The 27,344-nt window shown below is 42.1% G+C and overlaps 4 protein-coding genes across 6 annotated transcripts in view; 2 read left to right on the forward strand and 2 right to left on the reverse strand.

Annotated features, from left to right (window-relative positions):
* vps16 (VPS16 core subunit of CORVET and HOPS complexes) overlaps nucleotides 1-6,261 on the reverse strand; it is a 29,851-nt gene extending 23,590 nt beyond the window's left edge. The window contains exons 1-4 of the mRNA XM_063877445.1: nucleotides 6,077-6,261; nucleotides 2,356-2,444; nucleotides 2,154-2,245; nucleotides 1,197-1,325 (exon numbers count right to left, since the gene is read on the reverse strand). Of these exons, the coding sequence (XP_063733515.1) occupies nucleotides 1,197-1,325; nucleotides 2,154-2,245; nucleotides 2,356-2,444; nucleotides 6,077-6,126 (360 nt within the window). The 5' untranslated portion in view covers nucleotides 6,127-6,261. The remainder of the gene's footprint in view (nucleotides 1-1,196; nucleotides 1,326-2,153; nucleotides 2,246-2,355; nucleotides 2,445-6,076) is intronic.
* Nucleotides 6,262-6,994: 733 nt separating this feature from the next.
* On the forward strand, nucleotides 6,995-18,295 carry cavin2b (caveolae associated protein 2b). 2 transcript variants are annotated; one of them, XM_063877449.1, is made up of 6 exons: nucleotides 6,998-7,257; nucleotides 10,265-10,405; nucleotides 10,810-10,911; nucleotides 12,723-12,986; nucleotides 13,214-13,366; nucleotides 15,349-18,295. In XM_063877449.1, exons 1-6 carry the CDS (start codon nucleotides 7,039-7,041, stop codon nucleotides 15,781-15,783), a joined length of 1,314 nt encoding a protein of 437 aa, XP_063733519.1. In that variant the 5' UTR covers nucleotides 6,998-7,038; the 3' UTR covers nucleotides 15,784-18,295. The 2 variants fall into 2 exon arrangements, with proteins under 2 accessions (XP_063733520.1, XP_063733519.1); XM_063877450.1 differs by lacking the exon at nucleotides 10,265-10,405 and having other exon boundaries at nucleotides 6,995-7,257.
* Nucleotides 18,296-19,113: 818 nt separating this feature from the next.
* On the reverse strand, nucleotides 19,114-24,450 carry eef1b2 (eukaryotic translation elongation factor 1 beta 2). The gene is made up of 7 exons (XM_063877451.1): nucleotides 24,213-24,450; nucleotides 22,928-23,047; nucleotides 22,721-22,856; nucleotides 21,601-21,667; nucleotides 21,294-21,419; nucleotides 19,310-19,377; nucleotides 19,114-19,235 (listed from the first exon to the last, which is right to left on the reverse strand). Exons 1-7 carry the CDS (start codon nucleotides 24,290-24,292, stop codon nucleotides 19,149-19,151), a joined length of 684 nt encoding a protein of 227 aa, XP_063733521.1. The 5' UTR covers nucleotides 24,293-24,450; the 3' UTR covers nucleotides 19,114-19,148.
* Nucleotides 24,225-27,300, forward strand: arl11 (ADP-ribosylation factor-like 11). Of its 2 annotated transcripts, none has more exons than XM_063877453.1 (5): nucleotides 24,225-24,866; nucleotides 24,971-25,036; nucleotides 25,974-26,116; nucleotides 26,249-26,426; nucleotides 27,075-27,300. In XM_063877453.1, exons 1-5 carry the CDS (start codon nucleotides 24,834-24,836, stop codon nucleotides 27,201-27,203), a joined length of 549 nt encoding a protein of 182 aa, XP_063733523.1. In that variant the 5' UTR covers nucleotides 24,225-24,833; the 3' UTR covers nucleotides 27,204-27,300. The 2 variants fall into 2 exon arrangements, with proteins under 2 accessions (XP_063733523.1, XP_063733524.1); XM_063877454.1 differs by having other exon boundaries at nucleotides 24,251-24,866; nucleotides 25,974-26,089.
* The last annotated feature ends 44 nt before the right edge of the window (nucleotides 27,301-27,344 follow it).

A 27,344-nucleotide genomic window follows, 5' to 3' on the forward strand; every position in this document is an offset into this window, starting at 1 on the left:
AAAGGATTGTTAAGGACTAGTTAAAGGATTGTTAAGGACTAGTTAAAGGATTGTTAAGGGCTAGTTAAAGGATTGTTAGGACTAGTTAAAGGATTGTTAAGGGTTAGTTAAAGGATTGTTAAGGACTAGTTAAACGATTGTTAAGGACTAGTTAAAGGATTGTTAAGGACTAGTTAAAGGATTGTTAAGGGTTAGTTAAAGGATTGTTAAGAACTAATTAAAGGATTGTTAGGACTAGTTAAAGGATTGTTAAGGGTTAGTTAAAGGATTGTTAAGGACTAGTTAAAGGATTGTTAGGACTAGTTAAAGGATTGTTAAGGGTTAGTTAAAGGATTGTTAAGGACTAGTTAAAGGATTGTTAAGGACCAGTTAAAGGATTGTTAAGGGTTAGTTCAAGGATTGTTAAGGACTAGTTAAAGGATTGTTAGGACTAGTTAAAGGATTGTTAAGGACTAGTTAAAGGATTGTTAAGGACTAGTTAAAGGATTGTTAAGGAGTAGTTAAAGGATTGTTAACAACTAGTATAAGGATTGTTAAGGACTAGTTAAAGGATTGTTAAGGGTTAGTTCAAGGATTGTTAAGGACTAGTTAAACGATTGTTAAGGACTAGTTAAAGGATTGTTAAGGACCAGTTAAAGGATTGTTAAGAACTAGTTAAAGGATTGTTAAGGAGTAGTTAAAGGATTGTTAACAACTAGTATAAGGATTGTTAAGGACTAGTTAAAGGATTGTTAAGGGTTAGTTCAAGGATTGTTAAGGACTAGTTAAACGATTGTTAAGGACTAGTTAAAGGATTGTTAAGGACTAGTTAAAGGATTGTTAAGAACTAGTTAAAGGATTGTTAAGGGTTAGTTAAAGGATTGTTAAGGACTAGTTAAAGGATTGTTAAGGACTAGTTAAATGATTGTTAAGGACTTCTTAAAGGATTGTTAAGGACTAGTTAAAGGATTGTTAAGGACTAGTTAAATGATTGTTAAGGACTAGTTAAAGGATTGTTAAGGACTAGTTAAAGGATTGTTAAGGACTAGTTAAAGGATTGTTAAGGACTAGTTAAAGGATTGTTAAGAACTAGTTAAAGGATTGTTAAGGGTTAGTTAAAGGATTGTTAAGGACTAGTTAAAGGATTGTTAAGGGTTAGTTAAATGATTGTTAAGGACTTCTTAAAGACTACATATGGACTAGTTAAAGCTGGTTACCTGTCCCATGCTGAAGTGTCTCTTGAAGGTCCCGAAGATATCGTAGATCAGAACTGATCCGTCCTCCTGAACCAGCAGCAGCTCATCACTCACCGTCCAGCCCACCTGGACCACTGGACCACTCTTCCACTGGAGACAGAGAGACAGAGAGACAGACACGAGAGAGACAGGTGAGAGACAGACAGAAGAGAGGGACCGGTAAGAGAGGGACAGGAGAGAGAGAGACACGAGAGAGACAGACAGGAGAGAGACGGACAGGAGAGAGACGGACAGGAGAGAGACGGACAGGAGAGAGGGACCGGTAAGAGAGGGACAGGAGAGAGAGAGAGAGACGGACAGGAGAGAGACAGGTGAGAGACAGACAGAAGAGAGGGACCGGTAAGAGAGTGACAGGAGAAAGAGAGAGACGGACAGGAGAGAGACAGGTGAGAGACAGACAGAAGAGAGGGACCGGTAAGAGAGGGACAGGAGAGAGAGAGAGACGGACAGAATAGAGACAGGTGAGAGACAATAGAGAGACAGACAAGAGAAATACAGACACGAGAGAGACAGACAGGAGAGAGGTGGACAGGAGAGAGACGGACAGGCGAGAGACGGACAGGCGAGAGACAGGTGGGAGACAGACAGAAGAGAGGGACCGGTAAGAGAGGGACAGGAGAGAGAGAGAGACGGACAGAATAGAGACAGGTGAGAGACAATAGAGAGATAGACAAGAGAGATACAGACACAAGAGAGACGGACAGGAGAGAGACGGACAGGAGAGAGACAGACAGGAGAGAGACAGACAGAAGAGAGGGACCGGTAAGAGAGGGACCGGTAAGAGAGGGACCGGTAAGAGAGGGACAGGAGAGAGAGAGAGATGGACAGAATAGAGACAGGTGAGAGACAATAGAGATACAGACACGAGAGAGACAGACAGGAGAGAGACGGACAGGAGAGAGAGAGACAGATGTTTACCGGGAAGCTGGCGATGGAGACTCCTGACGCAGAATAAATCTCCAGCTGAGGACGAGAACTCGGGGAACGTCTGTGAGGTTCTCTGAGGAGAGCTGAGAAGACAGGTAGCGAGAGAGTTTGGTATGTGTGTATTGTGTGTGTGTGTGTGTGTGTGTGTGTGTGTGTGTGTGTGTGTGTGTGTGTGTGTGTGTGTGTGTGTTACCTATAGGTCCTCCATACGGGGCTGCAGCCACCAGACTGTCTCTGAGTCCATCCCTCAGAGACCAGGACATCTCATACAGCTCCGTCTTACTACACACACACACACACACACACACACACACACACACACACACACACACACACACACACACACTTTTAATTGGGATTAATAAAGTATATCTTAAACTGGGATTAATAAAGTATATTTTAAACTGGGATTAATACAGTATATCTTAAACTGGGATTAATAAAGTATATCTTAAACTGGGATTAATAAAGTATAACTTAAACTGGGATTAATAAAGTATATCTTAAACTGGGATTAATAAAGTATATTTTAAACTGGGATTAATACAGTATATCTTAAACTGGGATTAATAAAGTATATCTTAAACTGGGATTAATAAAGTATAACTTAAACTGGGATTAATAAAGTATATCTTAAACTGGGATTAATAAAGTATATCTTAAACTGGGATTAATAAAGTATATCTTAAACTGGGATTAATAAAGTATATTTTAAACTGGGATTAATAAAGTATAACTTAAACTGGGATTAATAAAGTATATTTTAAACTGGGATTAATAAAGTATAATTTAAACTGGGATTAATAAAGTATATCTTAAACTGGGATTAATAAAGTATATTTTAAACTGAGATTAATAAAGTATATTTTAAACTGGGATTAATAAAGTATATCTTAAACTGGGATTAATAAAGTATATTTTAAACTGGGATTAATAAAGTATATCTTAAACTGGGATTAATAAAGTATATCTTAAACTGGGATTAATAAAGTATATTTTAAACTGGGATTAATAAAGTATATTTTAAACTGGGATTAATAAAGTATATTTTAAACTGGGATTAATAAAGTATATCTTAAACTGGGATTAATAAAGTATAACTTAAACTGGGATTAATAAAGTATATTTTAAACTGAGATTAATAAAGTATATTTTAAACTGGGATTAATAAAGTATATCTTAAACTGGGATTAATAAAGTATATCTTAAACTGGGATTAATAAAGTATATCTTAAACTGGGATTAATAAAGTATATTTTAAACTGGGATTAATAAAGTATATCTTAAACTGGGATTAATAAAGTATAACTTAAACTGGGATTAATAAAGTATATCTTAAACTGGGATTAATAAAGTATATCTTAAACTGGGATTAATAAAGTATATTTTAAACTGAGATTAATAAAGTATATTTTAAACTGGGATTAATAAAGTATATTTTAAACTGGGATTAATAAAGTATATCTTAAACTGGGATTAATAAAGTATAACTTAAACTGGGATTAATAAAGTATATCTTAAACTGGGATTAATAAAGTATATCTTAAACTGGGATTAATAAAGTATATCTTAAACTGGGATTAATAAAGTATATTTTAAACTGGGATTAATAAAGTATATGTTAAACTGGGATTAATAAAGTATATCTTAAACTGGGATTAATAAAGTATATTTTAAACTGGGATTAATAAAGTATATCTTAAACTGGGATTAATAAAGTATAATTTAAACTGGGATTAATAAAGTATATCTTAAACTGGGATTAATAAAGTATATCTTAAACTGGGATTAATAAAGTATATCTTAAACTGGGATTAATAAAGTATATTTTAAACTGGGATTAATAAAGTATATCTTAAACTGGGATTAATAAAGTATAACTTAAACTGGGATTAATAAAGTATATTTTAAACTGAGATTAATAAAGTATATTTTAAACTGGGATTAATAAAGTATATCTTAAACTGGGATTAATAAAGTATATCTTAAACTGGGATTAATAAAGTATATCTTAAACTGGGATTAATAAAGTATATTTTAAACTGGGATTAATAAAGTATATCTTAAACTGGGATTAATAAAGTATAACTTAAACTGGGATTAATAAAGTATATCTTAAACTGGGATTAATAAAGTATATCTTAAACTGGGATTAATAAAGTATATTTTAAACTGAGATTAATAAAGTATATTTTAAACTGGGATTAATAAAGTATATTTTAAACTGGGATTAATAAAGTATATCTTAAACTGGGATTAATAAAGTATAACTTAAACTGGGATTAATAAAGTATATCTTAAACTGGGATTAATAAAGTATATCTTAAACTGGGATTAATAAAGTATATCTTAAACTGGGATTAATAAAGTATATTTTAAACTGGGATTAATAAAGTATATGTTAAACTGGGATTAATAAAGTATATCTTAAACTGGGATTAATAAAGTATATTTTAAACTGGGATTAATAAAGTATATCTTAAACTGGGATTAATAAAGTATAATTTAAACTGGGATTAATAAAGTATATCTTAAACTGGGATTAATAAAGTATATCTTAAACTGGGATTAATAAAGTATATCTTAAACTGGGATTAATAAAGTATATTTTAAACTGGGATTAATAAAGTATAACTTAAACTGGGATTAATAAAGTATATTTTAAACTGGGATTAATAAAGTATAATTTAAACTGGGATTAATAAAGTATATTTTAAACTGGGATTAATAAAGTATATTTTAAACTGGGATTAATAAAGTATAATTTAAACTGGGATTAATAAAGTATAACTTAAACTGGGATTAATAAAGTATAACTTAAACTGGGATTAATAAAGTATAACTTAAACTGGGATTAATAAAGTATAATTTAAACTGGGATTAATAAAGTATATTTTAAACTGGGATTAATAAAGTATAACTTAAACTGGGATTAATAAAGTATAACTTAAACTGGGATTAATAAAGTATATTTTAAACTGGGATTAATAAAGTATATCTTAAACTGGGATTAATAAAGTATATTTTAAACTGGGATTAATAAAGTATATCTTAAACTGGGATTAATAAAGTATATTTTAAACTGGGATTAATAAAGTATAATTTAAACTGGGATTAATAAAGTATATCTTAAACTGGGATTAATAAAGTATATCTTAAACTGGGATTAATAAAGTATATCTTAAACTGGGATTAATAAAGTATATTTTAAACTGGGATTAATAAAGTATAACTTAAACTGGGATTAATAAAGTATATTTTAAACTGGGATTAATAAAGTATATCTTAAACTGGGATTAATAAAGTATATCTTAAACTGGGATTAATAAAGTATATCTTAAACTGGGATTAATAAAGTATATTTTAAACTGGGATTAATAAAGTATATCTTAAACTGGGATTAATAAAGTATATCTTAAACTGGGATTAATAAAGTATATTTTAAACTGGGATTAATAAAGTATATCTTAAACTGGGATTAATAAAGTATATTTTAAACTGGGATTAATAAAGTATATCTTAAACTGGGATTAATAAAGTATATTTTAAACTGGGATTAATAAAGTATATCTTAAACTGGGATTAATAAAGTATATCTTAAACTGGGATTAATAAAGTATATCTTAAACTGGGATTAATAAAGTATATCTTAAACTGGGATTAATAAAGTATATCTTAAACTGGGATTAATAAAGTATATCTTAAACTGGGATTAATAAAGTATATCTTAAACTGGGATTAATAAAGTATATCTTAAACTGGGATTAATAAAGTATATCTTAAACTGGGATTAATAAGTGTTACATTAATGAAGGATTCAATGTAAACATGTTGCGCTCGAGTTAGCATGGTGAGCAGCTACTCAAGCTAACAGCTCCAGAGAGGTAAACCATTATAAACCAGTACAAACTGACCGGTAGAAAGCCTCTCCCAGCGGGTTCCAGTTGGCGGTGATGAAGGACATGTCTCCGGGTTTAGATTAAAGATGAATGAAGATGATTAATGGTTTAAATTCATATAAGAAGCAGCAGCAGTCAGCTGATCAACAACAAGCTGCAGATCACATGACCCACTGCTTCTTCTTCTACTCTTCTATAACCCGCGCAGACCGAGGCAGCGCCCTCTGGCGGTGAAGGACTGTTTCGAGTTTCTGATCAAAGTAATGACGGATATATTATATGAATATATATGAATAAGAATACGGGTTTTATTATGAAATACTCAGGTTTCTGAGATGTACAATAATAATAAGTAAGACAAAGACATTAGAAAATAAAACCTCATTTTTAAACACGTAAATGTCAAATAACATAAGCCCACAGTAACAAACAACCACAACATCAACAACAACAACAACAGCGCACAGTGACTACAAATCTGTAAAATCTCCGTTTCTCTGCGCTCTGGTGGAGCTGCAGGAAGGGGGGGGGGGGGGGTGGATCTGGATGGAAAGGGGAGGTTGGTGTCTGACGGAGTCTCTCTGAGTCTCATGTTTGTGAGGTGAAGTCATCTGGAAGGATCCCCCCCCTCCCCACACACAAACAGACCCGCCCGTCGTCATGGTTATCCCCCCACCCCCAGGCGGCAGCAGAGTTAACCCTTTATGCTCCTCTAAACTGACTTCCTGCTTCAACACTTTATCAGCCTTACTTTATTTATTTATACTATGTAACTTAGAGAGTCCTGCTGTTACCGGATACATACGGAGACTCAGGTTCACTAACGCAGCAGGAGCAGTAAAGCTGCTGTGGCGGAGGTAAAGGGTTAAAGGTGTGGACAGGAAAGTTTCCTCTGAGCGGCCAATCAGAGAGCAGCACACACATACACTTACACACACACACACACACCCAGATCAGTCAGTCTCTCTCAAACCGTCATGGTGACCACAGAGACCCACCAGAGCCAGGAGCTGCTGCCCCCCCCCAGCATGGACCCAGGACCCCTGGCTGGGCTGGAATCCTCCCCCGGGCCCCTGGCCGGGCTGGACCCCGAGGCGTTGGTTCAGGGTCCGGTGAACGCCATCACCGTCCTCACGCTGCTTGACAAACTGGTCAACATGCTGGATGCCGTGCAGGAGAACCAGAACAAAATGGAGGTGAGGGGGGGGGGGGGGGCACTAAACTAAAGACAGGGAAACTTTCTGCACCAGACCCCACCCAGAAAACTGCAGATTTAAACTTTACACACCAAACCCCACCCAGAAAAAACCCAGCACAGAAAACATGCAGAGCAGTGTGACGTGTGAAGGGTTCCTGAGACTCTCCCAGCCTGCAGGAAATGAGAGAGGAAACCATATTCATCCGGACTCAAAGAGCCCTGTTCACGCTCTGGGTTCAGGTCTATAGGAGGTCTACAGGTCTAACAGAAGTGTTTCTGTTGGAGGTCTGGGTTCAGCTGTGTTTGTGGGTCTGGGACCTGTTCCTGGGTTCAAATGTGTTTGTGGATCCGGGACCTCTCCCTGGGTTGTTATGTGTTTGTCGGTCTGGTACCGGTTCCGTCGTTCAGCTGTGTTTGTGCGTCTGGTACCTGTTCCGTCGTTCAGCTGTGTTTGTGCGTCTGGTACCTGTTCCGTCGTTCAGCTGTGTTTGTGCGTCTGGTACCTGTTCCGTCGTTCAGCTGTGTTTTTGCGTCTGGTACCTGTTCCTTGGTTCAGATGTGTTTCTGTTGGAGGTCAGGTGACGCCCTGCAGATGCTGCAATGCTGCATTCCTCACATGTTGGTCTGATGAACCCGCTCCTGTCAGAGGACTCCTCACATGTTGGTCTGATGAACCCGCTCCTGTCAGAGGACTCCTCACATGTTGGTCTGATGAACCCGCTCCTGTCAGAGGACTCCTCACATGTTGGTCTGATGAACCCGCTCCTGTCAGAGGACTCCTCACATGTTGGTCTGATGAACCCGCTCCTGTCAGAGGACTCCTCACATGTTGGTCTGATGAACCCGCTCCTGTCAGAGGACTCCTCACATGTTGGTCTGATGAACCCGCTCCTGTCAGAGGACTCCTCACATGTTGGTCTGATGAACCCGCTCCTGTTAGAGGACTCCTCACATGTTGGTCTGATGAACCCGCTCCTGTCAGAGGACTCCTCACATGTTGGTCTGATGAACCCGCTCCTGTTAGAGGACTCCTCACATGTTGGTCTGATGAACCCGCTCCTGTTAAAGGACTCCTCACATGTTGGTCTCATGAACCCGCTCCTGTTAAAGGACTCCTCACATGTTGGCCTCATGAACCCGCTCCTGTCAGAGGACTCCTCACATGTTGGTCGGATTCACACTAACCTTTGGAGGCGCTCCGAACACAGAGAGATTATTATATTTAAATTAGCTTTCTCTTCATAGCGTCTTAGAACTGATCCCCATATAAACTGGTTGTCAACAGTAACTACACCATTAAATGGGAGGAGTCCTACACCGTTAAAGGGGAGGAATCAACGTAACTACATCGTTAAAGGGGAGGAGTCCTACACCGTGAAAGGGGAGGAGTCAACGTAACTACACCGTTAAACGGGTGGAGTCAACGATAACTACATCGTTAAAGGGGAGGAGTCAACGATAACTACATCGTTAAAGGGGAGGAGTCAACGGTAACTACACCGTTAAAGAGGATGAGTCAACGTAACTACACCGTTAAACGGGAGGGTCAACGTTACTACACCGTTAAAGGGAGGAGTCAACGTAACAACACCGTGAAAGGGGAGGAGTCAACGGTAACTACATCGCTAAAGGGGAGGAGTCAACGGTAACTACACCGTTAAAGGGGAGGAGTCAACGTAACTACACCGTTAAAGGGGAGGGTCAACGGTAACTACATCGTTAAAGGGGAGGAGTCAACGGTAACTACACCGTTAAAGGGGATGAGTCAACGTAACTACACCGTTAAACGGGAGGGTCAATGGTAACTACACCATTAAAGGGGAGGAGTCAACGTAACTACACCGTTAAAGGGGAGGGTCAACGGTAACTACACCGTTAAAGGGGAGGAGTCAATGGTAACTACACCGTGAAAGGGGAGGAGTCAACGTAACTACATCGTTAAAGGGGAGGAGTCAACGGTAACTACACCGTGAAAGGGGAGGAGTCAACGGTAACTACATCGTTAAAGGGGAGGAGTCAACGGTAACTACACCGTTAAAGGGGAGGAGTCAACGTAACTACACCGTTAAAGGGGAGGAGTCAACGTAACTACACCGTTAAAGGGGATGAGTCAACGGTAACTACATCGTTAAAGGGGAGGGTCAACGTTACTACACCGTTAAAGGGGAGGAGTCAACGTAACTACACCGTTAAAGGGGAGGGTCAACGGTAACTACACCATTAAAGGGGAGAGTCAACGTAACTACACCGTTAAAGGGGAGTAGTCAACGGTAACTACACCGTTAAAGGGGAGGGTCAACGTTACTACACCATTAAAGGGGCGGGTCAACGGTAACTACACCATAAAAGGGGAGGAGTCAACGTAACTACACCGTTAAACGGGAGGAGTCAACGTAACTACACCATTAAAGGGGAGGAGTCAATGATAACTACACCGTTAAAGGGGAGGAGCCAACGTAACTACACCATTAAAGGGGAGGAGTCAATGTAACTACACCGTTAAAGGGGAGTAGTCAACGTAACTACACCATTAAAGGGGAGGAGTCAACGTAACTACACCGTTAAAGGGGAGGGTCAGCGGTAACTACACCATTAAAGGGGAGGAGTCAACGTAACTACACCGTTAAAGGGGAGGGTCAGCAGTAACTACACCGTTAAAGGGGAGGAGTCAACGTAACTACACCGTTAAACGGGAGGAGTCAACGTAACTACACCGTTAAAGGGGAGGGTCAGCGGTAACTACACCATTAAAGGGGAGGAGTCAACGTAACTACACCGTTAAAGGGGAGGGTCAGCGGTAACTACACCATTAAAGGGGAGGAGTCAACGTAACTACACCGTTAAAGGGGATTGTCGTTGGTTACTGGTACTTTATTGGTTGTCTGGTCCCTGATGCTCTGGTTATTGTCTGGTCCCTGATTTGTTGCTGTCTGGTCCCTGATTTGTTGCTGTCTGGTCCCTGATGCTCTGGTCTCTGATTGGTTGGTACCGGATATTTGCTGCAGGTGCACCAGGTGGAGATGGAGGGCGTGGTCCGGGGGATCCAGGCAGATATGACCAAACTGTCCAAGAGCCACAGCCATACATCCAACACTGTCAGCAAACTGCTGGACAAGAGCCGCAAGCTCTCCGTCACCATGAAGGAGGTAACCATGGAGACGCACCTGTAATATACATGTTAAACACATCTCTTATACAGCTTAAACACACCTTCTGCTGTCTCACCTGTGTGTCTCTGTCTCTCACCTATGTGTCTCTCTGTGTGTCTCACAGAATCAGAAATACGTGTTTTTTGTTGCAGCAGCGAAATACAAAAAGAAGCAAAACAAAGAACAAATCATTACAACTAAAAATAAAGATGAGAAATGTGCAAATGTACAATAATGCAATGAAATTGAATATTAAATAAGTATAAAGTAAATGTACAATGTTGAGTGTAAAGGTGTGCATGTTATGTCCAGTTCACAAGAGAGGCTACCAAGCAGAGAGTAGTCTGCCAGCCAGAGGGGGGTTATTGTACACTGTTAGATGTGTATCTGTGTGTCTGCAGGTGAGGGATAAGATGGAGCGTCAGGGTGTGCAGGTGAGGAAGCTGGAGGCTAACCATGCCCACCTGGTCAACAGGAACCAGTTCAAGGTGCTCATCTTCCAGGTAAGAGGGGGGGGGGGGGCGGTCAGCTCTCTGTGTTACAGGGCTCTCGGTCCATGGACATATTTGGTCATGAGTTGCAGCAGGAAGGCAGCACTCGTCCTGTTTTCTGATTGTCATGGTTACCGCAGAGGGAGCTGTGACAGGTCATAGAGTCAGCTGATCTGTGTGTGTGTGTGTGTGTGTGTGTGTGTGTGTGTGTGTGTGTGTGTGTGTGTGTGTGTGTGTGTGTGTGTGTCTTGTGTGTCTCGTGTGTCTTGTGTGTCTCACCAACACTAAACATTCCCTCCCTAAAATACCCAGCATTCTTCAGGGATTAACCCCTGGTTCTCTAAGAGAACTCTGTCTGCTGAATGACGGAACGGCTCATCCTGCTTCTGTTAAAAGGAATCAAAGACGATAATAATGGACGAAATATTCCTTCATGTTCCACCTAGGGTTCTCCAAGGTTCTAATGTTGGTCCCAAAACATTTTCACATTAATTCTCTAGTTGACTTTATCTTGCATTCTGGATTCCAAAGTTCCACAAATGTTATCTTAAGTACGCCTGAAGGTTCCTTAAAATTCACACTGAAGTTCCTTTAAACTCACACTGAGGTTCCGTTAACCTTGGCTAAGGTTCCTTTAACCTGAGTTGAGGTTCCTTAAACCTTGGCAAAGGTTCCTTTCACCAGAGTTGAGGTTCCTTTAACCGGAGTTGAGGTTCCTTTAAACTGAGTTGAGGTTCCTTTCACCAGAGTTGAGGTTCCTTTAACCTTGGCTAAGGTTCCTTTAAAGGGGAGAGTCAACGTTACTACACCGTTAAAGGGGAGGGTCAACGGTAACTACACCGTTAAAGGGAAGGAGTCAACGTAACTACACCGTTAAAGGGGAGGGTCAACGGTAACTACACCGTTAAAGGGGAGGAGTCAACGTAACTACACCGTTAAAGGGGAGGGTCAACGGTAACTACACCGTTAAAGGGGAGGAGTCAACGTAACTACACCGTTAAACGGGAGGGTCAACGGTAACTACACCGTTAAAGGGAAGGAGTCAACGTAACTACACCGTTAAAGGGGAGGGTCAACGGTAACTACACCGTTAAAGGGGAGGAGTCAACGTAACTACACCGTTAAAGGGGAGGGTCAACGGTAACTACACCGTTAAAGGGGAGGAGTCAACGTAAACTACACCGTTAAACGGGAGGGTCAACGGTAACTACACCGTTAAAGGGGAGGGTCAACGGTAACTACACCGTTAAACGGGAGGGTCAACGGTAACTACACCGTTAAAGGGGAGGAGTCAACGTAACTACACCGTTAAAGGGGAGGGTCAACGGTACTACACCGTTAAAGGGGAGGAGTCAACGTAACTACACCGTTAAACGGGAGGGTCAACGGTAACTACACCGTTAAAGGGGAGGGTCAACGGTAACTACACCGTTAAAGGGGAGGAGTCAACGTAACTACACCGTTAAAGGGGAGGGTCAACGGTACTACACCGTTAAAGGGGAGGGTCAACGTAACTACACCGTTAAACGGGAGGGTCAACGGTAACTACACCGTTAAAGGGGAGGAGTCAACGTAACTACACCGTTAAAGGGGAGGGTCAACGGTACTACACCGTTAAAGGGGAGGAGTCAACGTAACTACACCGTTAAAGGGGAGGAGTCAACGTAACTACACCGTTAAAGGGGAGGGTCAACGGTAACTACACCTTTAACCGGAGTTGAGGTTCCTTTAACCTTGGCTAAGGTTCCTTTAACCGGAGTTGAGTTTCCTTTAACCCTGGCTAAGGTTCCTTTAAACCCTCGTTGCGGTACCTCTGTTCACAGGAGGAGAATGAGATCCCGTCCTCGGTCTACCTGAAGGATCCCCCCCCATTCCCTCGGGATGAGATCCTGGAGGAGGGGGAGGAGCCGACAGAGGGAGTCGATGGTAACCGTTCCCAGGAGGGCGGGCTCTCCACCATCGACCTATCATCTGACGAGGATGAAGGGCTGGAGGCAGAGCTAGAGGAGGAGGAGGCGTGGCCTCAAGACCTGGAGAACATGGAGAAATCCAGAGCAGAGAAACTGAAGAGATCCAGTCTGAAGAAGGTGAGACAGGTCTTCAGACAGACAGACAGATAGACAGGTGTTTAGAAACTGGTTTTATTCAACACTGATACTCAGTACAGGTCAGCAATACAGATCCTCAGCGTGTTCCGCTCTTCCTTTAGAACCTCATATTGTTTTCAACAGTTGTTGTTGTTGGGCAATTTATGGAACATGTGCTGCTAATACATTAATACTTATTTTACTACAGTAAAGTTCTCTCTCTGCAGGTGGACAGTCTAAAGAAGGCGTTCTCCAGGCAGAACATTGAGAAGAAGATGACCAAGATTGGAACAAAGATTGTTTCTCAGGAACAGCGAGAGAAGATCAAACAGAAAACCTCCAGCCTGAAGGTCTCACCTCTGACCTTCAGCATCAGGAAGGTAATATGTTCTTTAAAGTTTCAGCTAAGGTTCTCCTGAGGTAACACTAAGGATCTCATAGAGGATACGACAAGGTTCTCCTGAGGTTCCGCTAAGTTTCTCTTAGAGGTTCCACTAAGGTTCTCTGAGGTTCCACTAATTTCCTCTGAGGTTACACTAAGGTTCTCCTGAGGTTCTACAAAGTTTCTCTTAGAGGTTCCACTAAGATTCCCAGAGGTTCCACTAAGGTTCTCAGAGGTTCCATTAAGTTTTCTCAGAGGTTCCACTAAGTTTCTCAGCGGTTCCACTAAGTTTCTCTCAGAGGTTCCACTAAGTTTCTCTCAGAGGTTCCACTAAGTTTCTCTGAGGTTCCACTAAGTTTCTCAGCGGTTCCACTAAGTTTCTAAGAGGTTCCAGTAACATTCCCAGAGGTTCCACTAAGTTTCTCAGAGGTTCCACTAAGATTCTCCGAGGTTCCACTAAGATTCTCAGAGGTTCCAGTAAGATTCTCAGATGTTCCACTAAGTTTCTCTCAGAGGTTCCACTAAGTTTCTCAGAGGTTCCACTAAGTTTTCTAAGAGGTTCCACTAAGCTTCTCAGAGGTTCCACTAAGTTTCTCTTAGAGGTTCCACTAAGTTTTCTAAGAGGTTCCACTAAGTTTTCTCAGAGGTTCCACTAAGTTTCTCAGAGGTTCCTCTAAGTTTCTCAGAGGTTCCACTAAGATTCTCAGAGGTTCCACTAAGTTTCTCTCAGAGGTTCCACTAAGATTCTTTCAGAGGTTCCACTAAGTTTCTCAGAGGTTCCACTAAGATTCTCAGAGGTTCCACTAAGATTCTCAGAGGTTCCACTAAGTTTCTCTTAGAGGTTCCACTAAGATTCTCTCAGAGGTTCAAATAGGTTCTCCAGAGGTTCCACTAAGTTTCTCTCAGAGGTTCAAATAAGTTCTCCAGAGGTTCCACTAAGATTCTCTCAGAGGTTCAAATAGGTTCTCCAGAGGTTCCACTAAGTTTCTCTCAGAGGTTCAAATAGGTTCTCCAGAGGTTCCACTAAGTTTCTCTCAGAGGTTCAAATAGGTTCTCCAGAGGTTCCACTAAGTTTCTCTCAGAGGTTCAAATAAGTTCTCCAGAGGTTCCACTAAGTTTCTCTCAGAGGTTCAAATAAGTTCTCCAGAGGTTCCACTAAGTTTCTCTCAGAGGTTCAAATAGGTTCTCCAGAGGTTCCACTAAGTTTCTCTCAGAGGTTCAAATAGGTTCTCCAGAGGTTCCACTAAGTTTCTCTCAGAGGTTCAAATAGGTTCTCCAGAGGTTCCACTAAGTTTCTCTCAGAGGTTCAAATAGGTTCTCCAGAGGTTCCACTAAGTTTCTCTCAGAGGTTCAAATAGGTTCTCCAGAGGTTCCACTAAGTTTCTCTCAGAGGTTCAAATAAGTTCTCCAGAGGTTCCACTAAGTTTCTCTCAGAGGTTCAAATAAGTTCTCCAGAGGTTCCACTAAGTTTCTCTCAGAGGTTCAAACAAGTTCTCCAGAGGTTCCACTAAGTTTCTCTCAGAGGTTCAAATAAGTTCTCCAGAGGTTCCACTAAGTTTCTCTCAGAGGTTCAAACAAGTTCTCCAGAGGTTCCACTAAGTTTCTCTCAGAGGTTCAAATAAGTTCTCCAGAGGTTCCACTAAGTTTCTCTCAGAGGTTCAAATAGGTTCTCCAGAGGTTCCACTAAGTTTCTCTCAGAGGTTCAAATAGGTTCTCCAGAGGTTCCACTAAGTTTCTCTCAGAGGTTCAAATAAGTTCTCCAGAGGTTCCACTAAGTTTCTCTCAGAGGTTCAAATAAGTTCTCCAGAGGTTCCACTAAGTTTCTCTCAGAGGTTCAAATAGGTTCTCCAGAGGTTCCACTAAGTTTCTCTCAGAGGTTCAAATAAGTTCTCCAGAGGTTCCACTAAGTTTCTCTCAGAGGTTCAAATAGGTTCTCCAGAGGTTCTATGACTGTGATTCTCACCTCTGTTTCTGTTTCAGCCTCGCAGCAGCTCAGACTCTCGGCACCCCGACGCCCTGCAGGAGGAGGCCGTCATTGACGTCTCTGACCTGCAGATCCCTGACATCCAGGTTCCCTTCAACGAGGTTTCCTTCACTGAGGTCCACGCCCAGCTGAGTCCGGAGGAACCGGGGGAGAAAGAGGAGAAACAGGATGAAGAGGAGAAGGAGGAAAAAGAGGAGGAAGAGGCAAAAGAGGAAGAGCTGGTGGAGGTGGAGAACATAGAGGTGATGGAGAATGTAGAGAATGTAGAGAAGATGATGGAAAACGTAGAAGAAGTGATGGAGAACGTAGAAGAAGTGATGGAGAACGTAGAGGAGGTGATGGAGGATGTGGATGTTTCTGTGGTTTCTGAGGGAGTCGGTCAGAATTACGCTTTGTCCTCCACTCTGCCCCAGGAGGAGAACCAGGAGTAAAGTCTCCATGTTTAAGGGGTGTTTATGGTCTTTATTGTTTAAGCTTCACAGATATATTCATATTGCACAGGAACCTGAACCCTCCTACACGTTCAGATTTCACTAACTAAACAAAAAATGTTTGAATGCGTTTTTATATTAAGTTCTACAGCTGATCCGAGAACTGTTATTTTGGTTCCTCTAATGTTCCCCTGAGTTTCCTCCAGAGTCTTTAAAGACCATCTGAACAACATTCCCCCAGGATTCCTTTGAGGTTCCCCATGTTCTCCAACATTCCCATTAGCGTTGCCTCAGGTTTTGAGAGGTTCTTCCGAAGTTTATCAGATTCCTCACTAAACATTTTCTTAGGGTTCCTCTATCAGGCTACACGGTCCCTTTAATATTCCCTTAGGGTTCCTCTATCAGGCTACAAGGTCCCTTTAATATTCCCTTAGGGTTCCTCTATCAGGCTACAAGGTCCCTTTAATATTCCCTTAGGGTTCCTCTATCAGGCTACACGGTCCCTTTAATATTCCCTTAGGGTTCCTCTATCAGGCTACAAGGTCCCTTTAATATTCCCTTAGGGTTCCTCTATCAGGCTACAAGGTCCCTTTAATATTCCCTTAGGGTTCCTCTATCAGGCTACAAGGTCCCTTTAATATTCCCTTAGGGTTCCTCTATCAGGCTACAAGGTCCCTTTAATATTCCCTTAGGGTTCCTCTATCAGGCTACAAGGTCCCTTTAATATTCCCTTAGGGTTCCTCTATCAGGCTACAAGGTCCCTTTAATATTCCCTTAGGGTTCCTCTATCAGGCTACAAGGTCCCTTTAATATTCCCTTAGGGTTCCTCTATCAGGCTACAAGGTCCCTTTAATATTCCCTTAGGGTTCCTCTATCAGGCTACAAGGTCCCTTTAATATTCCCTTAGGGTTCCTCTATCAGGCTACAAGGTCCCTTTAATATTCCCTTAGGGTTCCTCTATCAGGCTACAAGGTTCCTTTAATATTCCCTTAGGGTTCCTCTATCAGGCTACAAGGTCCCTTAAATATTCCCTTAGGGTTCCTCTATCAGGCTACAAGGTCCCTTTAATATTCCCTTAGGGTTCCTCTATCAGGCTACAAGGTCCCTTTAATATTCCCTTAGGGTTCCTCTATCAGGCTACAAGGTCCCTTTAATATTCCCTTAGGGTTCCTCTATCAGGCTACAAGGTCCCTTTAATATTCCCTTAGGGTTCCTCTATCAGGCTACAAGGTCCCTTTAATATTCCCTTAGGGTTCCTCTATCAGGCTACAAGGTCCCTTTAATATTCCCTTAGGGTTCCTCTATCAGGCTACAAGGTCCCTTTAATATTCCCTTAGGGTTCCTCTATCAGGCTACAAGGTCCCTTTAATATTCCCTTAGGGTTCCTCTATCAGGCTACAAGGTTCCTTTAATATTCCCTTAGGGTTCCTCTATCAGGCTACAAGGTCCCTTTAATATTCCCTTAGGGTTCCTCTATCAGGCTACAAGGTCCCTTTAATATTCCCTTAGGGTTCCTCTATCAGGCTACAAGGTTCCTTTAATATTCCCTTAGGGTTCCTCTATCAGGCTACAAGGTCCCTTTAATATTCCCTTAGGGTTCCTCTATCAGGCTACAAGGTCCCTTTAATATTCCCTTAGGGTTCCTCTATCAGGCTACAAGGTCCCTTTAATATTCCCTTAGGGTTCCTCTATCAGGCTACAAGGTCCCTTTAATATTCCCTTAGGGTTCCTCTATCAGGCTACAAGGTTCCTTTAATATTCCCTTAGGGTTCCTCTATCAGGCTACAAGGTTCCTTTAATATTCCCTTAGGGTTCCTCTATCAGGCTACAAGGTCCCTTTAATATTCCCTTAGGGTTCCTCTATCAGGCTACAAGGTCCCTTTAATATTCCCTTAGGGTTCCTCTATCAGGCTACAAGGTTCCTTTAATATTCCCTTAGGGTTCCTCTATCAGGCTACAAGGTCCCTTTAATATTCCCTTAGGGTTCCTCTATCAGGCTACAAGGTCCCTTTAATATTCCCTTAGGGTTCCTCTATCAGGCTACAAGGTCCCTTTAATATTCCCTTAGGGTTCCTCTATCAGGCTACAAGGTCCCTTTAATATTCCCTTAGGGTTCCTCTATCAGGCTACAAGGTCCCTTTAATATTCCCTTAGGGTTCCTCTATCAGGCTACAAGGTCCCTTTAATATTCCCTTAGGGTTCCTCTATCAGGCTACAAGGTCCCTTTAATATTCCCTTAGGGTTCCTCTATCAGGCTACAAGGTCCCTTTAATATTCCCTTAGGGTTCCTCTATCAGGCTACAAGGGGCCTCTATGGTTCTTTTGCGATAATGCCCGGAGGTTCTCCTGATGTATGTTGTCAGATACATTACCAGCGCTGGCTTTTAATTGCACCTCTTTTAACTAACATTTGAATAAACTTCAATCACTGTTTTTATTTTGAAAACCTGCTGCCAAAGACACTTCCCGTTACAGGTGTTACGTTCCATCAATTAAATAATATGTGTTACGACTTCCTGTCTCTGTTCTGTTCACACCACCTGTGGTAAAATCATATCTTTATTGTACAAGAACACCTGTAATTTCATATATTCTTTTAATGTAGAAACACGTGGAACACTTAAATATCTGTAAACTCATTTGTTAGGGTACCAAAGAACCATCAGCACCTAACCCTAGGCTTAAGAAGCTAATCATGCTAACCGAGTAAACCATTGTCAAACTGAAGTGCCAGTAGTGACTTTAGTCATTCAAATATAAAATATAGGAACCCAGTCTGTGTGAGCTGCTGCTCGTCCAGCACCTCACTGAACCCAGTCTGTGTGAGGTGCTGCTCGTCCAGCAGCTCACTGAACCCAGTCTGTGTGAGCTGCTGCTCGTCCAGCAGCTCACTGAACCCAGTCTGTGTGAGCTGCTGCTCGTCCAGCAGCTCACTGAACCCAGTCTGTGTGAGCTGCTGCTCGTCCAGCAGCTCACTGAACCCAGTCTGTGTGAGCTGCTGCTCGTCCAGCAGCTCACTGAACCCAGTCTGTGTGAGCTGCTGCGTGGACGAGCAGCAGAGGACATCCTGTACTGATCCGCTAGTGATCTAATTAAAACACAGCTGGATCATGGTTCTCCTAAGCGTCATAACCAGGCTCCTTATGGATCATATTATTGATGTTCATGTGATGGTGGAAAACCTCAGTATTGCCTGTCGTCAAATGACAGGCATTACACAGAAAGGGGCGGGGCCTGCCCTAGAGGCCAAGTGAGCTTTACAAATCTTCATCACTGATCTATACAGGTGTCATGTCAGGTTTATATCATGCAAAATGATCCTAGACAGGGTTTGTGATGAAGAGCACTTTATTGAAGAGGTTGGATCAGATCTTGTTGAAGGCAGCGACGTCCATCGACTGAACAAAGTCCTCGAACGCTGTGATCTGCTCCTCCAGCAGGTCAGTGCCCACCTGTAAACACATTTAATATTATATATACATACATACATACACGCATAAACAAACATACACGCATGCATACACACCTTGTCGTCCTCCACCACACAGTTGATCTGCAGCTTTTTGATGCCATAACCCACCGGCAACAGCTTGGCTGAAACGCAGATACACATCAATAAATACCCCTGCAGTCTGAATATTCATAAATACACATCAATAAATACCCCCTGCAGTCTGAATATTCATAAATACACATCAATAAATACTCCTGCAGTCTGAATATTCATAAATACACATCAATAAATACTCCTGCAGTCTGAATATTCATAAATACACATCAATAAATACTCCTGCAGTCTGAATATTCATAAATACACATCAATAAATACTCCTGCAGTCTGAATATTCATAAATACACATCAATAAATACTCCTGCAGTCTGAATATTCATAAATACACATCAATAAATACCCCTGCAGTCTGAATATTCATAAATACACATCAATAAATACTCCTGCAGTCTGAATATTCATAAATACACATCAATAAATACCCCTGCAGTCTGAATATTCATAAATACACATCAATAAATACCCCTGCAGTCTGAATATTCATAAATACACATCAATAAATACCCCTGCAGTCTGAATATTCATATATAAATAATAAAGAGCGAGCAGGTTTCAGATCAGAGAGTCATCACGGTTCAGCCGAAAGATGGTAAATGAGATCATCATCAACCTGCACTCTTTATTATAGGACCTTCATATTGATATTCCTCATGACACTATGCTGTATTGATATTCCTCATGATACTATGCTGTATTGATATTCCTCATGATACTATGCTGTATTGATATTGATATTCCTCATGACACTATGCTGTATTGATATTCCTCATGACACTATGCTGTATTGATATTCCTCATGACACTATGCTGTATTGATATTCCTCATGACACTATGCTGTATTGATATTCCTCATGACACTATGCTGTATTGATATTCCTCATGACACTATGCTGTATTGATATTCCTCATGATACTATGCTGTATTGATATTCCACATGATACTATGCTGTATTGATATTCCTCATGACACTATGCTGTATTGATATTCTTCATGACACTATGCTGTATTGATATTCCTCATGACACTATGCTGTATTGATATTCCTCATGACACTATGCTGTATTGATATTCCACATGACACTATGCTGTATTGATATTCCTCATGACACTATGCTGTATTGATATTCCTCATGACACTATGCTGTATTGATATTCCTCATGACACTATGCTGTATTGATATTGATATTCCTCATGACACTATGCTGTATTGATATTCCACATGACACTATGCTGTATTGATATTCCTCATGATACTATGCTGTATTGATATTCCTCATGATACTATGCTGTATTGATATTCCTCATGATACTATGCTGTATTGATATTCCTCATGACACTATGCTGTATTGATATTCCTCATGATACTATGCTGTATTGATATTCCTCATGATACTATGCTGTATTGATATTCCTCATGACACTATGCTGTATTGATATTCCTCATGACACTATGCTGTATTGATATTCCTCATGACACTATGCTGTATTGATATTCCACATGACACTATGCTGTATTGATATTCCTCATGACACTATGCTGTATTGATATTCCTCATGACACTATGCTGTATTGATATTCCACATGACACTATGCTGTATTGATATTCCTCATGACACTATGCTGTATTGATATTCCACATGATACTATGCTGTATTGATATTCCTCATGACACTATGCTGTATTGATATTCCTCATGACACTATGCTGTATTGATATTCCTCATGACACTATGCTGTATTGATATTCCACATGACACTATGCTGTATTGATATTCCACATGACACTATGCTGTATTGATATTCCTCATGACACTATGCTGTATTGATATTCCTCATGACACTATGCTGTATTGATATTCTTCATGACACTATGCTGTATTGATATTGATATTCCTCATGACACTATGCTGTATTGATATTCCTCATGATACTCACACTGTCCCCAGATCAGCCCGTCCATCTTGATGCTCCTCACGTGCTCCTCCAGCTGCTTCATGTCCGTCTCGTCGTCCCAGGGCTTCACGTCCAATAGGAGCGAGGACTTGGCGATGATGGTGGGCTCTGGGGTGGGGGGGGGGGGGGGTGTCAGTTACCATGGCAACAAATCAGCTGCGCCACAGAAAGCGTCACAAGGGTCTCTCAGAATAAAGCATGGTGTCCATCAGGGGTCAGTTGAAAGATGGTGATTTGTTGATCATCATAGAGCAGAGCTTTGATTGGTGGGTTTCCACCTGTCACTCACTTTTGGATTTCTTAGCGGCGTACTGAGCCAGGCGCTCCTCCTTCAGACGCTCCGCCTCCTCGTCCTCCTGACAGACAAAACCCAGGGACAAACACACAGGTTAGTGTAAGGCACTGAGGGTAAAGACAAAACTAAAGACAGGGAGACACTGACATGTCCTCGCAAAGGATAAACACAGGGAGACACACTGACATGATGTCCTCAGGAAGGATAAAGACAGGGAGACACTGACATGTCCTCGCAAAGGATAAACACAGGGAGACACACTGACATGATGTCCTCGCAAAGGATAAACACAGGGAGACACTGACATGATGACCTCAGGAAGGATAAAGACAGGGAGACACTGACATGATGACCTCAGGAAGGATAAAGACAGGGAGACACACTGACATGATGTCCTCAGGAAGGATAAAGACAGGGAGACACACTGACATGATGACCTCAGGAAGGATAAAGACAGGGAGACACACTGACATGATGTCCTCAGGAAGGATAAAGACAGGGAGACACACTGACATGATGACCTCAGGAAGGATAAAGACAGGGAGACACACTGACATGATGTCCTCAGGAAGGATAAAGACAGGGAGACACACTGACATGATGACCTCAGGAAGGATAAAGACAGGGAGACACACTGACATGATGACCTCAGGAAGGATAAAGACAGGGAGACACACTGACATGATGTCCTCAGGAAGGATAAAGACAGGGAGACACACTGACATGATGACCTCAGGAAGGATAAAGACAGGGAGACACACTGACATGATGACCTCACGAGGGATAAAGACAGGGAGACACACTGACATGATGACCTCACGAAGGATAAAGACAGGGAGACACACTGACATGATGTCCTCACGAGGGATAAAGACAGGGAGACACACTGACATGATGACCTCACGAAGGATAAAGACAGGGAGACACACTGACATGATGACCTCACAAAGGATAAAGACAGGGAGACACACTGACATGATGTCCTCACGAGGGATAAAGACAGGGAGACACACTGACATGATGACCTCAGGAAGGATAAAGACAGGGAGACACACTGACATGATGACCTCACGAGGGATAAAGACAGGGAGACACACTGACATGATGACCTCACCTCCTCGTCGGAGCCGAACAAGTCGATGTCGTCGTCATCGTCCTCCACCTTGGCAGCTGAAGGGGCGGGGCCGGAGGTGGTATCGGCCACTCCTGGGGGGCCGTATTGACCGAGTGGTTTCTTTACACCTGGGAGGCTGAGAGAGGGGGCGGGGCTTAATAAAGTTATGTCCAACACACCTGTACACACACCTGAGGCTTCAATCACCTGTTTCTCTGGCTGTAGGACAGGATGTGGTTGTACCAGCGCAGAGCATGCACCAGATCAGCTGATGGAGCTCCGGGGAGGGAATCGAACACCGCCACGTCCGCCTGCGACGGGACGTACCTGCACACAGGAAGTGATGGCAACACATAGGAAGTGAGTTCAACACCTGGGAGAACAGTGACCCTTTACACTGAATAACGTGACATTAAGTGTGAGCAGGTTTCAGATCAAAGAGTGACATCACAGTTCAGCCGAAAGATGGTGAGAATGATCATCATAAACCTGCACACACCTTGGTACACACTTTTAAAATCACTAGCCTGTTTAAGGAGTCCTGTGGAATGCTTACTAGCATTAGCTAATATAGTCTGTTTATATTTCAGTAACTCACAATCCTCATTTAATAATCAGCTTTATAATAACTATAATCATTGTCAGTTTTCTGAGGAGCTTCTGATTAAAACCATCCGGTATTAATAATCCCTGTTCTGTAACAGTTCATTATGAGTTCTCATGTTATTAATGGCACTTGTAAACTGCTGCTTCTCCTGTCTGTAGCCATGGTTGTGTATTGTTTCATTACTAAAGTGTGTTTTCTGGATGACTGACTGTTTAGCTGCTGTAACACTGTTAACCATGTGACTCACTGACAATAACCCGGACTGCACATCAAACTGCACTTTTGCACAATAACTTTTACCCGTATCAAGCAATGTAAATATATGTAACAATCCGGATACATTTTGTGAAGATGTTCATTGAAGTCCTTAATTCCGTTTTTTGTCCAAACAGATTCTTACCAGTACATCCTTTTAATCATTGTATTTGTGTTTTATTACCCCGTGTGAACCACACTGTCCTGTTTTTCACTCTTCTCTGTTGCTGCTTAAACCACTGAATTTCCCCACCGGGATTAACAAAGGTCCATCTTAATGTCCCCGCTGTGGGACTAATAAAGGTTCTCACTTTGAAGACAGGTGGCACGTCACAGCAGCACTGTTAGCACCACGTGGCGCCATGCTAACCAAAGACACTTCTTCACCCTATAACCCATCAAACGCTCTGCTCAAAGAGAACTCTAACTCTCAAGAGGACAGATTTAAGTCTTTATGACTGATCCAAGGACAGTTTAGAGCTCCATGACGGTTTCTTTAGTCTCATTTAAACACTTAAACTGTGCCAACCGCTGTCAGCTAACTGTTAGCTCAGCGCAGAGCCAACATGGCTGCCTGTGGCAGCAGTTTCTCTGTAATAGAAAGCTCTCTTTCTGGATCTTTCTGCTCACCCCTCGATGTAGCTGCGGTCCGACAGGAACCCATTGAGCACCTTGAGCCCGGAGGGAGATTTGAGATCACCGAAGCCCATGATGAAGCAGAAGATCCGAAGCGAGGAAGAAGGAGTCGCGTAGAAGATCAGGAAGAAAGGGGGAGTAGACTCGAAGAGCCGGCCTTATACCCGGAGAGGCTCCTCCCCCGTGGAGAGATCCGCCTCATGCTCGCTGTTCCTGGAGGAGACTTCTTTTAAAGGCCCTTTATTGATTAAGAAGTCTCAAACTGGAACCCGCAGGTGAGGGGGTTCATATCATTCACAACAAACACACAAAAGGGAGGCTGAACCAGCTCTCTGTCTCTGTCCCTCTACCTGTCCCTGTCCCTATCCCAGTCCTAGAGTACTTTGACTATAATCTCCATGCAGGAGCTGTGGATGTAAATCAGCAGCAACTCACTTCCTACCTCGGGCTCAGAAATGCAGTCAGACGGGTCACATGGTCCCACAGACCGTTCTGATTGGATGCTGCTGAACACACCTGAGACACACTGGACAGGTGAGTTTCAGTCAGTTGCTCAGAGAGGAAAGAAGGTCCACAGGAGAAGAAGAAGAAGAAGAAGAAGAAGAAGAAGTCTTTATGGGTTTGTCTCACAGCTGCAGCGCTCCTCAGGTAAGACATCATGACTGATTATGATGACTGAGCAGCTGTCGTGACATCGTGAGTATGTTTTATGTTTACAGGGTATTTTTCTGTACTTCCTGTGTGGTGTGCAGGTGATCCTGATGGGTTTGGACTCAGCAGGTAAAACCACACTGTTAGCCAGACTGCTGACCGGACAGGTAAGGCGCTACTGTTGACAAATAAATATAAATAAAGTCAATCACTGTAAATATATATAACTGTTGTCTCTGAGGTGATGGAGACGGGCTTATAAATGTAAACAACTGTTGTTGTCTCCGAGGTGATGGAGACGGGCTTATAAATGTAAACAACTGTTGTTGTCTCCGAGGTGATGGAGACGGGCTTATAAATGTAAACAACTGTTGTTGTCTCTGAGGTGATGGAGACGGGCTTATAAATGTAAACAACTGTTGTTGTCTCCGAGGTGATGGAGACGGGCTTATAAATGTAAACAACTGTTGTTGTCTCCGAGGTGATGGAGACGGGCTTATAAATGTAAACAACTGTTGTTGTCTCGAGGTGATGGAGACGGGCTTATAAATGTAAACAACTGTTGTTGTCTCTGAGGTGATGGAGACGGGCTTATAAATGTAAACAACTGTTGTTGTCTCTGAGGTGATGGAGACGGGCTTATAAATGTAAACAACTGTTGTTGTCTCCGAGGTGATGGAGACGGGCTTATAAATGTAAACAACTGTTGTTGTCTCTGAGGTGATGGAGACGGGCTTATAAATGTAAACAACTGTTGTTGTCTCTGAGGTGATGGAGACGGGCTTATAAATGTAAACAACTGTTGTTGTCTCTGAGGTGATGGAGACGGGCTTATAAATGTAAACAACTGTTGTTGTCTCCGAGGTGATGGAGACGGGCTTATAAATGTAAACAACTGTTGTTGTCTCTGAGGTGATGGAGACGGGCTTATAAATGTAAACAACTGTTGTTGTCTCTGAGGTGATGGAGACGGGCTTATAAATGTAAACAACTGTTGTTGTCTCTGAGGTGATGGAGACGGGCTTATAAATGTAAACAACTGTTGTTGTCTCTGAGGTGATGGAGACGGGCTTATAAATGTAAACAACTGTTGTTGTCTCTGAGGTGATGGAGACGTCTCCCACCATCGGCTTCAACGTGGGGACTCTGGATCTGGACAAGAAGACGTCTCTCACCATCTGGGACGTCGGGGGCCAGAAGAGCATGAGAGCCAACTGGAGGTCAACAACAACAGCACACCTAAATATGTACACACATAATCACACACACTCACACACGTAAATATAAATAACAAACATTTAAACAACAACGACATAAACATCAACAAGTAAACATGAAAACAAAGAGGTAAATATAAACAAACATGCCCCCCCCTTCAGGTACTACCTGGAGGGATGCCGGGCCCTGGTCTTCGTTGTGGACAGCAGCGACCCGGCTCGGCTGCCCGAGGCTCAGAAGGTCCTGAAGAAGGTTCTGAGTGAGGAGATCCTCAGAGACGTTCCTCTCATGGTTCTGGCCAACAAGAAGGACCGGTCCAACTCTATGACCATCCGGGAGGTAGGGAACCAGCAGAACCAGAACTACATCATACAGAACCAAAACTACATCATACAGAACCAGAACTACATCATACAGAACCAGAACTACATCATACAGAACCAGAACTACATCATACAGAACCAAAACTACATCATACAGAACCAGAACTACATCATACAGAACCAAAACTACATCATACAAAACTAGAACTACACCATACAGAACCAGAACTACATCATACAAAACTAGAACTACACCATACAGAACCAGAACTACATCATACAGAACCAGAACTACACCATACAGAACCAGAACTACATCATACAGAACCAGAACTACATCATACAGAACCAGAACTACACCATACAGAACCAGAACTACATCATACAGAACCAGAACTACATCATACAGAACCAGAACTACACCATACAGAACCAGAACTACATCATACAGAACCAGAACTACACCATACAGAACCAGAACTACATCATACAGAACCAGAACTACATCATACAGAACCAGAACTACATCATACAGAACCAGAACTACACTATACAGAACCAGAACTACATCATACAGAACCAGAACTACATCTACAGAAGCAGCTCTCAGACTCAGCAGGTCCCAGGTTCTCCTGTTCTCTGATGTTCTCTATCTGTTCCTCAGATCTCTGAGCAGCTTGACCTACCTCAGTATGTGGACCGGCTGTGGGAGATCCAGGCCTGCAGCGCTGTGCAGGGTCTGGGCCTCCAGCAGGCCTTCCTGTCCGTCCACAAGCTCATCAAGAAGTCCTGAAGCCCTAAAGCCCTGTGGGCCTGAAGACCTGAAGCCCCCTGTAGAGCCCCAGTATTGATCTTTCAGTTCTCATGGAATAAAGGTTTAAAGTGTGTAATGCAGTTTTTATATGAAGTTATTTTGAATAAAAACCATGTTTCT

Source organism: Eleginops maclovinus, chromosome 24 (genome assembly GCF_036324505.1).
Source record: "Eleginops maclovinus isolate JMC-PN-2008 ecotype Puerto Natales chromosome 24, JC_Emac_rtc_rv5, whole genome shotgun sequence".
Classification (NCBI taxonomy): domain Eukaryota; kingdom Metazoa; phylum Chordata; class Actinopteri; order Perciformes; family Eleginopidae; genus Eleginops; species Eleginops maclovinus.